We start from the raw sequence: 13,126 nt of genomic DNA on the forward strand, positions 1-13,126 counted from the left end.
ATTCAATATATTCCAAATAGACATGTGTCGTGTGTTCCTCCATCTAACTATCAAAAATGGTTGTAACTCATTAAATAAATTCAAAACAAAAATTTGAAAAGGTAAGAAATTCAATTCAAATGTCAAATGGTTTTTTCGATGACAAAGGCATAACAAGAACAACTACAATAATTATAAAGAAATTAAAACAAAGCCAGTACTAATATAATTTCATCACAAAGACATGTTTCAAAATGCAGCAAACAAAAGCAACCTAATTTGAGCAGATATCACACAAGCTTCCCCATGAAGAAACCAAGCAATATGAAGATTATTGCCATAAAAATAAAATGACTCTCTTGGTCATTTTCGCGAAGCGCTCTAGCATTTTCGCGAAGCGCTCTAGCATTTTCGCGAATCGCTCTAGCATTTTCAGGAATCTGGGGCTCGCGGTAATCAAAATTGCTAGATTGAGCCATAGACGATGCAGCGGATTGGGTTGGCTGAGTACACGGAATCGATGTAGTCTGTAGTGGCGTATAAGAGAACGAAGATGCTCGTCCTTGTTGGTGATATTCATCACACCAAAAGAAGTGTTGCTCGTGTGTGCCATTGAGTGGGCATTTGTAGTAGTAACAACCGACATTTAGCGCGGTCCTCCCCGCACGCTTCACTACCATTCTCCCGTTGCCACAAAAACATGGTGGAGCAGGATAGAAGCCACGCCGTTGAGCATCCATTTTACCTATTTGTAATAGAACATACAATAATATATCAATAGGCATATTCTATTCAACAAACATAACCTGAATAAAGTCTATGTTAAAATCATACAATGCAAATCCATAAGGTTCTAATACAAATAAAGAAGAGTTAGATAGCACACATAAATAAAAAACAAGAATATCTTTGGATAAAACCCATTTCTAGTTACATCAATGTAGTGCAACGTATTGTTGCCACATTGATTGAGCCATGCCATCTCGGGTTGCTGCCCATTCTGGTGACGGCTCCACGGCATCCACATAATCTCTGTGGTCAGCCTCTACAAATTCGTTGTCAATTGGCAAGTTGTCAAACGCTTGCTCAATTGGATCAACCACCATTTCCGATCTAATGAAATTGTTTATTAAAAGCACGCCATAATAAGCCTGTTTTGGATTTTGACCGGATAAAATGTGGTGCTACGCAACACACCCCAGCGCATCTTCATGATTCCGAATGCGCGCTCTATAACGTTCCGAGCACGCGTGTGCCTCAAATTGAACAACTCATCTGCATTTCTTGGACGCGCAGCTGTAGGCCCCCACTCCTTGAGGTGATACCTCACACCCTTGTATGGCGCCAAAAACCCCTCACTATTTGCGTACCCGTTATCGCAAAGGTAATACGATCCTATCAACAAGCAAAAAACGAAGAGGATAAGAAACAAATGTGGTGCAGCTTGAACAATAATTGATAAGAGAATGAACTATACCCCTAGGAACTTTGAATCCATTCACGCGGTTGAGCGCATCGCGCAATATTCGAGCATCGGCAGCCGATCCCTCCCACCCGGGCAAGACATAAACAAATTTTAAATTTCTATCGCAAACTGCAAGAGTGTTGGTGGAAATATGACCCTTCCTCGTTCGGTACCTTGGTTTATCACTATTCGGGACCATGACATTGATATACGTACCGTCCAGTGCACCTAAGCAACCCTGCACAGAACAAATATACCGAATTCAATTAAATTCATTTATGAATACAGCAGCTGCAAATCCAATAAAGATCCAATAAAGATAAATAACAAGTACCTTAAACCATTTCCAACGTGGATCCGTCGAGTCATCCGGCACCGCAGTTGGCTTTACCAATAGAATGACATGTAGTTTCAAAATGGCTCGCAAGACTACATGAATGTAGTATGAAATTGTTTGCCCACTCCTCCAAAAATCAAATTTCACCACCCTATTTTTTTTTGTGGTGAGCTAGTACAGAGAGGAATACAGCAACTTGCTCCTCAACGGTCACATAACGACCATTCGTCAACCCACCTAAATCTCTTAACAGTCGACATAGTCTACCAAAAGTATTCCGATCCATCTTAAGGTTTAGAACACAGTCCACATCACTAAAGCCTATCATTCGATTCAAGTGCTTAACTTGATTGGGAATTCTGTGAAGTATACCATACGATACAGACTGCCCTCTATGTTTACACTTTCTTGACTTTGACTTCTCGATTGAATCGAGGAGAACAGTCAGCTGGAGCATTTGCGCATTCAGAATTTCCTCTACGACAAGGTATACATAAGCATCCTTATGCCGCATGATCGACATGATGCTTGTCCACAACAAATGCACAAAAGAAAAAAGATTCACAAATTCAGGCTCAATGTTTTATCTACCTATGCCATATAGAGGTTTTATTGTAGGTTAAACCAACAGCAACCACCAGCAAATATTCACATAAGCCGCAGGCTTCGAATGGAATAGATGAAACATTCATCCTTCATTCACAAATAGCAGCAAATCCACAAAAGTAAACAAGATTGACAAATTCAGGTTCAGTGTTTTTCTGCCTATGCCCTATACAGAATTTACCATTTTGATGATGTATCCAACAACAAGCACGAACTATTATACACACAAGCAACATGCTTCGAATAAATAGATGAAACATTTCTTCTTCAATCACAAATAGCACCAAACTATCGCGCATCATAACAAACATATAATTAAGACCAATTTTTCTATGAAGTATGACTACACAACCAATTGAATTGAAAACTTTATGCGAAATACTTACACAGCAGAAAACCTAGCCTGTGCACGTCGAAGAGCTTCGATCAGCCTGAACCTCTTAATATGCTACGACACGGGAAGCAAAATATCAAAAATTGAGTAAACATCTCAAACAAAATCGAAAATCGAAAATTGTGTAATAATAGAACAATCACTTACACCACCAAGGCCCTGCCCGCCGTGCGTCAAAGATGCTGAAATGGCCGGAATCCCCGAATAATTTGCAGCACTGAAATCATAATTCGAAAAAATTAGCAAACCCCACAATATCCAAAACAATCGACAATTTTCGAAATCGCCAGCTTAGCTTAAAATAGCCCACAGAATCCCTAACCGACTAACCCATTGAAGATCTGTGAGCTCAATAGCGCAAAACAGTTTCGTAGATTCTAATCGAGAAATCACCATACCAGGAACTTCAAAATGTGGTGTTCAATGTCGCCCACGGAGCTTGCTTGCCTATAGATGAAAGGCTGCAAATGAGCGGCAGCCTCGAAAAATTTCAAATAAAATGAAGTTGATTTGGGGTTAAAGCTGTAACAAATATTTTAATCATGAATCTTTTTACTCTCGAGATTAGCTAACTGAGGGTCACCTCCACTTACGTTTCATGTGTTTAACAAGGATTTTATGCCCGGGCCGGCCTTTTAATAAGGGCTTCCCAGTATATGTTAATTGGTTACCAAATGCAAAAATAAGCCCATCTAAGGAGCTAATATAAGCTTAAATAGGCTGTCAAACTGGCCCTAAAGTGAGATGAAAGGAGTATAATATTTCCACTGTTCACAAAAAATAATGAAACAATAGGGCCAAATGGCCATATTCAACATACAACATCAAATTTTGTCCACCATTTGAAAAAATATAAATTTTAGCCATTTTTTGTATGTCATGACTATTCTACCCTTCTCTCTCTTTCCTCTCTCTTTCTCATCTCCCTCTCTCTCTCTCCAGCGGCTGCGCTATCTCCTCTCTCCTTCTCATCTCCCTCTCTCTTTCTCCAGCGGCTACGCGGCAGCGGCGCCGAGCAGAAGTCACCGGAGCAGATCTGATCGCAGCTGATCTTATCGCAGCGGCGGAGCTGATCTGATCGCAGCGGCGCCGAGCAGAAGTCAGCGGCAGAATTCGTCGGAGTAGAGGATGAGGCGGCGGCGGTGGAGGAGATCCGATCCTCTGAAACGCGTGGAGGAGGGATTGGTCAGGTGGCGGATGATGAGGCGGCGGCGGCAGATCAGATCTGATCTGATCTGATCTGTGCTGATCTGATCTGTGCTGCACGTATGGCACTTATGGCACTATTAGTGCCATAAGTGCCATAAGTGCACACTTCCCCCTAGGGTTTAGATGTTCCATTTAGGGTTTAGATGTTCCATTTAGGGTTTAAATGATGTTGTTGTTTCTGTATTTGTGCTGCACGTATGGCACTTATGGCACTATTAGTGCCATAAGTGCCCAAATGACCATTTTACTTAGTTTTATTTTGAATTTTCGTTGGCACTTATGGCACTATTAGTGCCATAAGTGCCAAAATGACTATTTTACTTGGTTTTATTTTGGATTTCCGATGGCACTTATGGCACTATTAGTGCCATAAGTGCCATCTTGGCACTTATGGCACTAATAGTGCCATAAGTGCCTAACCCGACCCGGTACGCGACCCGCGTGCCTGATCCTACCCAGTCCGCCTCATTAAGGGCAAAAACGTCCAAATCAATAAAAATGGCCAAAATTTGTGTTTTTTCAATGTGTGGCCATAAATTGTGTTTTATGCTTCATTTTGGCTAATTCAAAATTTTACTCAAAAATAATCCTAGAAGGGGACAACACAAATTTTAATAAAAATATTTGATTATATGTCGAATTTGATTTTAGTGTAAAGGACCCAATATGCAATAATGCAGAAACCTTCAACAATGAAATTGGCTACATTGTTCGGACTAATTGTAGCTTGCGGTACAAGGATTGGAGGAATGTACCACCAAATGTTAGGGAGCCACTTCGTGAGAAACTTCTTGTAAGTATTTTTTATTGTATATTGATTTTGATTTAAAAAAAATATTATGATGTGGGTAGTAATTAAAAGTTTATCATTTTTTATTTAAATTTGCAGAAAACGTTTGATGTAGCCATTGCCGATGAGAATATCCAAGGTGTCATTGATATGCAAATGGGAATTGCATGGAGAGGCTATAAATATAGACTGCATAAACATTTCAAAAGCATTGGGGGGAATGGAGACTTGGCTAAAGCCAAGAGCAGTTGCCACGATGGTGTTAAGGAAGAGGATTGTGAGTTTTTTTGTGATCTTTGGGCTGATAATAACTACAAGGTAATTTTCTATTATATATATTTAGCTAATAGTAATAGTTATATTTCTTACCATTATAACATCTCATATTAATTATTCATTTTTACCTTAAAGGATAAAGCAAAGAAAAATGTCGAATCTAGGAGCAAACGAAAATGAGAGTCCAGAAATGGATCGAGGAGTACTGCGCGCCACCATGTTGTTAGTGGAGTTGAGTTGGATGCTCCTACTGGACAAATAGAGACATGGAGACTCCGACATTGGAAGTCCAAAAAAGGATGGCCATCACCGAAGTTGGAGGCTAAATATATAAGTATATATATGATTGTTAATTAATTAGTATTTTAATTGATTTTGCGATTATGTATGCTATTAATTGTTCGGCGAGTGTTTACAATATACTACATTATTATGTTTCTAAATGGATAAAATATATGTACAGGAAGAAATGATGCAACTGAGACGGGAGAATCCAGTAGAAATTAAGTATGACCGACAAAATGATATTGGAGAAGGTCTTTGAATAAAATTGGCCCTTCTAATTTACTGAGTTGGGATACCAAACAGTAAGATAAGGTCCGATAACTTAAGCTATCTGGCCTTATAAATCCTATCAAACATGCCCTTAAACTAGTCTTTTGTGGATTAGATGACATGGCACACTTATCTATACCAAACACGAGGTAATCCTTTACTTCGATTAAAATACTAGTCTCATATGAATTATTCTACCATACTGTTGTATTGATTTTAACTAATATACGTCCATTCGTGCGATGCACGATGGACATCAAAATTAAACGATAAATTTAAATAAATAAAAATAAAAATATAAACAAATACAACATATTTTTTAAAAATAAAATATAATAATTCACATCAATTACTCAATAAATCTTGAATTTAAAAATGTAAATTTTCAATTTATACAAATTGTAATGATAATTATAGTTATTAAATAAATTTAAAAATTATTCGATAATGATAATTTGCATTATGCATATTATTATATAAATTATTCATCATAATAAATATTTTCATACATAAACATAAATAAAAAGTTGTAATTTTTTAATGAAGAGACAAAAAATAAAATATTTTAAATTTTTCATAACTTATTCCTTTTAAATTTATTTATGATGATTTCTATACTATATTAAATTTAAGATACATATTGATTATTTTGTTCATGATTCAAATTTAATGACATTTAGAAAATAATTAAAATATAATAAAATGAAAAGAAAAAAATAGTGAAAAAATTGGTGGAAGAAGATAGAGAAAAAAAAAGGAAAAAACTCCTCTTTTATATAATATATAGATTTCGATAGTAATTAAAGTCCTGATAAAATTACAATAATTGTAAAATTTATGTATTCATTTTTACTTTTTAAAGTTGGTATACAAAATAAAAGATAAGCTAAAGTTTATTTATTTTAATGTTGATAACCCGAAATTAGTAGTAAGACCATCCATTTAGGCAAATTATTGGGTGCGGTTAACCGCATAGTATGCAGACGGTTTGAAAGTTTACATTTCTTCACAATAATGTTTACGTTTATTCATAAGAACTTTTACTTTTAGTTATTTTCAGTCATTATTACCTTTATTCTTAACTATTTGGTCAAGTAATTATTGTCGTACGTAATAAAAAGTATTTTTTATTACAATGAAATGCAATATTTCTAAACTATTACATTTATTCACGATAAGTATTACTTTTATTCATGAGAACTTGTACTATTACATAAGTATACATTTGTGCGAACAAATGTATATCTTATGCTGATTAAAAGTAACCGCCCGCATACTATGCGATTAACCGCATGCAAGACCAACTCTCCATTTAATTATTAAGAGAAAACTATCATATATACTTCTTGGTGCATATATATGAAGCCAAAGCTTGACTTTGAATTGTTAAAATGATTAGATTATTAATTGGTTGTGCAATTAGGCCTAATTACACCCTAGTTGCATGTCTTGAGCATATCGATTTTGAGTTCAAATTCCTTTTTTACAACTTCGAGAAACAGATCATTAAGTTTAAGATATGGCTGTAAGCTATACTAGCTTTATTACCAACTTGCATAGCAAATTCCAAGTCTTGGCGAAATTTGCGCTACATCAACACAACTAAGCAAATTCTCTCTCCCCCTCGTGCTAGATTCTTGTGATTAATTAAATTAATGAATTCCATATCTTTAGATTATACACAACTCATGAATTTTGGAAGAGTTGCCAGTATATTACAACGACTTTTTATGTCCCAAATTTAAAATGTAGCATTGTCAAATCTTGCCAAACCACAAAGCTAAAGTCAACCAAGTGTTTGTCCGTTTTTTGTGTCAAAACATGTTGGATGAATAGCTTTGAGTTTAACTTACTTAAACAATACATCACTCACAATTTATAAATGGCAATTGGACTTGGTCAAGATTTTTGATTATTCCCTTTGCATTGCATGGAAATAGATAGAGATCTGAAGCTACTTATAAATCACAAAGCATGGGAACTAACTAATTACATCTCATCTTCATCATGAAAATCTTCATCTGCAAATGTGCGTTGATCATCGTGTTGATGCATGCATCCATCCTCCCTCAGAGTCGTGCGCAGAATGGGGAAAGAGTGGTGTGCACCAGCAAAAAGAGCCCATGTTTCCTCAAGGGAATAACCTGTCCGAAACAATGCCCGACCCGAAGGCCCACGGACCCCAAGGCGAAGGCGTGCTTCATCAACTGCGACTCTCCCATATGCAAGGCCGAGTGCAGACGCCGGAAGCCCAGCTGCAACGGCGTCGGAGCAGCGTGCTACGATCCGCGCTTCATTGGCGCAGACGGCGCTGTCTTCTACTTCCACGGCCGGAGCAACGAGCACTTCAGCTTGGTCTCCGACAGCAGCTTGCACATCAACGCCCGTTTCATAGGGCACCGCCCCTCCGGCAGAAGCCGCGACTACACGTGGATTCAAGCGCTGGGCGTCCTCTTCGGATCACACAGCTTGTCTGTGGAGGCAAAGCAAGCAGCGGAATGGGACAGCAGCGTCGACCATTTCAGATTCGTGTATGATGGCGACGAGGTTGGGTTGCCCCCGGGTTTCCTGTCTGGGTGGAGATCTGCGGAAGGCGAGGTGACGTTGGAGAGAGTGAGGAGCACGAACAGCGCCGTCGTTTCGATCCCGGGGGTCGTGGAGATCGGGGTGAATGTAGTCCCTATCACTAAAGAGGATGACAGAATTCACAAGTATGAGATACCGGCTGATGACTGCTTTGCGCATCTGGAGGTGCAGTTTAGGTTGTTTGATGTGTCGGCGGCGGTGGAGGGGGTGCTAGGGCGGACATACAGGCCGGATTACGAGAGCCACGCCAGGCTGGGCATTGCGATGCCGGTGGTGGGAGGAGAAGATAAGTACAGAACTACATCTCTTCTTGCACCAGACTGCACACAGTGTGTGTTTTCTTCCCGGCCTCGATTAACCATGGAATGATGATGATCTAGTTAATACTCTACAACCTAAATGTTTGTATTTCATTATTTCACACAGCCCATAAGCTGCTTTCTTTATGAAATTTTACATTTCCATTTTAGTTACGAGAATGAACCATTTCCTTTATTTCAAACGTTCGTCAATTACAGTGCATGACGTCACCGCCAAAACCAGGTACACTATGAGTTCGGAGCAGACCGGCCCCCAAAAGGTGCACAAATTTTAAGAATAAACTTATTAATCACAACCTATTAAATATTTATTAATCCTAAACTTAAAAAAAAAAAAAATTGAAATGGGATGTTGGAAAAACTTGATCCTGATTTTGTTTCTTAAAATATTAAAAAATCTAATTTTTTTATTGATGATGATTTAATCATTACTTTTTGATTTGTTGTATTACATCTGTCCCAATGTAAATGGTGCGTATTCCTTTTTTAGCAGTCGCAACTAAAATTATGTGTTTTTATTTTTGGTAATAATTTTACACTACATACACTTTTACACTATAATTTTATTCTCCTTAAATTTCGTGTCGAAAAGAAGTGCATCATTTAAGTTGAGACTGATGGAGTACGTTATAATTATTACTCCATTAAGGTTATGTTAGACCATCTCCAATGGTACACCAAATCCCATTTTGGTGTACCAAAACCTCTCCAATGGTACACCAAACCCAAACCCAAAATGGGTTTGGGGCCACCATTTGAATAGTGTTACACCAAATTTGGTGTAACACTATTCACTACACCAAAACACTTTAATTAATTTTAAGAACTACAAATTAACCCCTCTTCTTGCTAGATATTATTTTGTTAATTTAGTAGGTTTAAATGATTAGAATGAAAGTTAATTATTTTTTGTTAATTTCGTAGGTTTATAAGAAAGGAATGAAAATAATAATAATAATAATAATTTGGTTGAGAATAATTTAGTTGAAAATAAAGTTTTAATTTGCAACAATAAAATAGATTAATTTTTAATTACATGACATTGGGGCAAATTGTTAATTTCCGTATAATATTTAATTTGAAACAATAAAATAGATTAATATTAAATTGTTAATTTAATATAATAATAATAATAATAATAATAATAATAAAATTAATTTCCGTATAATATTTATTTTAATATGAAATTGTTAATTAACAAATTGGGGCAAATGTATAATTTAAAAGAAATACATAGGTATGATTGAAGAAGTATAAAAAGTAAGTGGAAAGAGAATATTTAAAGAATATTCTTTTGGGTTTGAGTTTGGTGTAAATGGTTGGAGAAGAATTACTGTTGGATGTGACATATACTGTAAAATGGGTTTGAGTTTGGTGTAAATTGTTGGAGATGCTCTTATGCGAACATGGAACACACTATCACGTGCTATCTCTAGTTGGCAATAATATTCTCAAAGTTTCATCATCTTGTGGAGTCCTACATTAAAAGAGTGTTTGGCTAAGATTATTTTAAAGAACTTATAAGTTATTGTATAAGATGTTAATTTTAAGAGTTTATAAGATATACTCTAATGATGATGGAATCTGGGATTCCCGTCCATCTAAAGAAAAGGCCCAAATAAGATACATCAAGTCCATCCAAGGCCCGAATATAAGCCGTACATAACTAAAATTAAACTATTATATTCCTATTATTTTTTATATTGTCACAGGCTTGAAAGTCACTCTGGGCAGATTTGAAGCAACCATAAATCCAAGTCTAGCAGAGCCAAGCACCACAAGTCAGGGCCGCAATGAGAAATGAGACAGATCTGGGGAGGCGGTCCAAGTTGAAGAACTAATAAAGATATGGAGCAGATTGGAAGACTGTTGTCAGATATGAAAGTTGGAAGATATATGCAATTTTACTTCTTTTATCTAGATTAAATATTCTTTTCCTTTTTGAGTGTTTTCCATACGGAATTTCAGCTGACATTTTAATGGGATTTGGGGCAAGGACCCTACAATATTAATGGACCTTTGATATTAGGGTTTAGTTAGGTTTAGAGAGTAGTCTATAAATAGAGAAAAATAACCAAATGTACAGACATTATCTATTTTTCATCAACAAGTAATATAAAAGGAGAAATCCTTTCTTCTTCTTCAAGCTTTCCATTTTCTTTCTTGTTTTTGGGTTCAATTCATCTCGAACTCAGCATACTTCCTTCGTCCCATTGATCTTGTCATGATTTCCTTTTTGGGTTGCCCCATTGATCTTGTCCTATTTCTATTTTTTATAATAATTTTACACTACAAACAATATGAGCTACACACCTTTATACACTTTTACTACACTAATTTAACTCTCATTAATAATCGTGCCCAAAAGAAATGAAACAAGCCTAATGGGATGAAGAGAGTAATTTTTTAAGAGCTTATAAATTGTCAAAGTGTGTGATTGATTGAGTTTATAAGTTAGAGAGAAAATCTTTGTTAGAAAGATAAAATCAAAGATAGATGAATTTAGAAAGGGTATGTGATGAATATGATAAATTATAATTGAATAATAGTTATAAAATAATTATTACATACTCCATCCGTCCCACTAAAAGTGGCTAAAAAATTTTCGACACAGGAATTAAGGAGAAGGTATAAATGTGTTAAAAGTGGTATGGTCCACACTTTTTTTAAGGGTTAAACTTTGCCATTTGTGGAAATATGCCACTTATAGTGGGACAGAGGGAGTATAAGATTATGAAAAAATAAGTTGGGTGGGGAAATTTATTTTTTGGGTAGCTTATAAGCTCTTGAAACTTATTTTTAGAGCTTATAAACTATTTACAAGCTTATTTTGCCAAACACACTTTGAATGAGCTTATAAGCTCCTTGAAGCAACTTATAAGTTGTTCGAGAACTTATAATAGTTTAACAAAGTGAGCTCTAAAAGCTTATAGACTCCCCAAATAAATAAGTTCATTAGCCCCAATTTATTTGTTCATAATCTTATAAGCAATAATATATACTAATAGAAAAGGTGCCGTGGATACAACATGTGAATTACTTATTTTATCCTTGTTACATATTTTATTTTAAGATTATTTGTTGTATATTATATATTGATGCTTGAATTAAATTAGAAATCCTCATATTTATAAACAATTATAAGAAAATATCCCCAATCATATAAATTTATTGTAAATTAGATTTATTAATCGCCCACATGTTTCCTTCATTAATCACCTTATCTTTTTAATTTGCTTTTACTGATTCACTTCACGAATTTAAAGTGAAAACTCAAATGGTATACTATTTATATGGTTAATAATTAATTTGTCTCCAAGGGGACACCAAGAGATGCGAACTCCTGACTACGAACTCCAAAAAAAAAAAAAAAAAAAAAACAATTAATTTAATATTACATTATTTGGCAATAAAATATTCTATCGACACTCTATCTCCAACCAATGAATTTATCATATAACCGATACATAACGACGTCTCCACGTCTATATCTATTTATTATATGAAAACACAGTTTGTGGCAAAATGACAATTAAAGAATCATGTTAAGGTTAATTACAAAACTCAACAAATCCCATAAAATAGGGATACTCAACAAATCTCATATGTTTTCTCTCTCCTCTCTCCTCTTTCATCACACAGTTTCTTTCACTTTTCTATACACACATTCTCTCTCTAATATTCTCTTTTTCATATTTTTGTGATTTAAAAAAAATTATTTAAAAAAGTGTTCAATATATATATATATATATATATATATATATATATATATATGAATGGGATCATATAGATCCCTATGCTTATAATAGATCCGTAGATCCAAATCTAGACCACACATTTATGACATGTGGCGCATCAAGATGGTGACACGTGGCAAGTAGTTTTCAAGCATTTCAAGGCAAAATATGAAGAGGGGTAAAATTGGAATGTAATTTTCGGATTTAATAATTAAAAAATATATATATTTTTTTTAGATTTTCTCAAAATAGATATATTTTAGATGCATATAGTTTCCCACGAAGATGCATAAAATTTTCACATGAAATGCATAACTTTGAACAGAAAAATGCATTTGATTTTTACAGTTTTGGTAGTTTCACCACCCCACCCCGCACCACCCCCCAACCCACCCCACACCACCCCCCAACCCTCCCCATTACCACCCCCCAAAATAGACATGTTTCACATGCATATAAAATCAAACAAAAGTGCATAAAGATTTTACATAAAAATGCATTAAATTATACAAAAATTGCATTTCATTTTAATAAATCTGGTATTTTCGCCACCTCACCCCTGCCCCACCCCCACCCCCCCACCCAAATTTTTTTTTAAATTTATTTTCTGACCACTGACCCCCCCCCCCCCCAAATTTTTTTTTTCAAAACTGATTTTCTGATTGTTGAGTCGCTGACCCACCCACCCCCCCTCCCCGCACCCCCCACCCACCCACCCCCCCCAAAATTTTTTATTTTTTTATTTTTTTAAAATTGATTTTCTGACCGCTAACCCCCCACCCACCCTCCAGCCCAAAAAAATTATATTTTTTCAAAAAATGTAATGCATTTTTGTGTGAAAGTATATGCATTTCTGTGCGAACGTATATGCA

At 35.6% G+C, this 13,126-nt stretch overlaps 1 protein-coding gene across 1 annotated transcript; it reads left to right on the forward strand.

Moving 5' to 3' along the window:
- The first annotated feature begins 7,498 nt into the window (after window positions 1-7,498).
- On the forward strand, window positions 7,499-8,666 carry LOC131013218 (uncharacterized). The gene has a single exon (XM_057941293.1). It carries the CDS (start codon window positions 7,619-7,621, stop codon window positions 8,564-8,566), a length of 948 nt encoding a protein of 315 aa, XP_057797276.1. The 5' UTR covers window positions 7,499-7,618; the 3' UTR covers window positions 8,567-8,666.
- Window positions 8,667-13,126: the final 4,460 nt, after the last annotated feature.

The sequence above is a fragment of the Salvia miltiorrhiza genome, chromosome 2, assembly GCF_028751815.1.
Source record: "Salvia miltiorrhiza cultivar Shanhuang (shh) chromosome 2, IMPLAD_Smil_shh, whole genome shotgun sequence".
NCBI classification, from domain to species: Eukaryota; Viridiplantae; Streptophyta; class Magnoliopsida; order Lamiales; family Lamiaceae; genus Salvia; species Salvia miltiorrhiza.

What these genes read in the sequence shown, in the direction of transcription:
- LOC131013218 (XM_057941293.1), top strand. Translation starts at nt 7,619, where the DNA reads ATGAAAATCTTCATCTGCAAATGTGCGTTGATCATCGTGTTGATGCAT.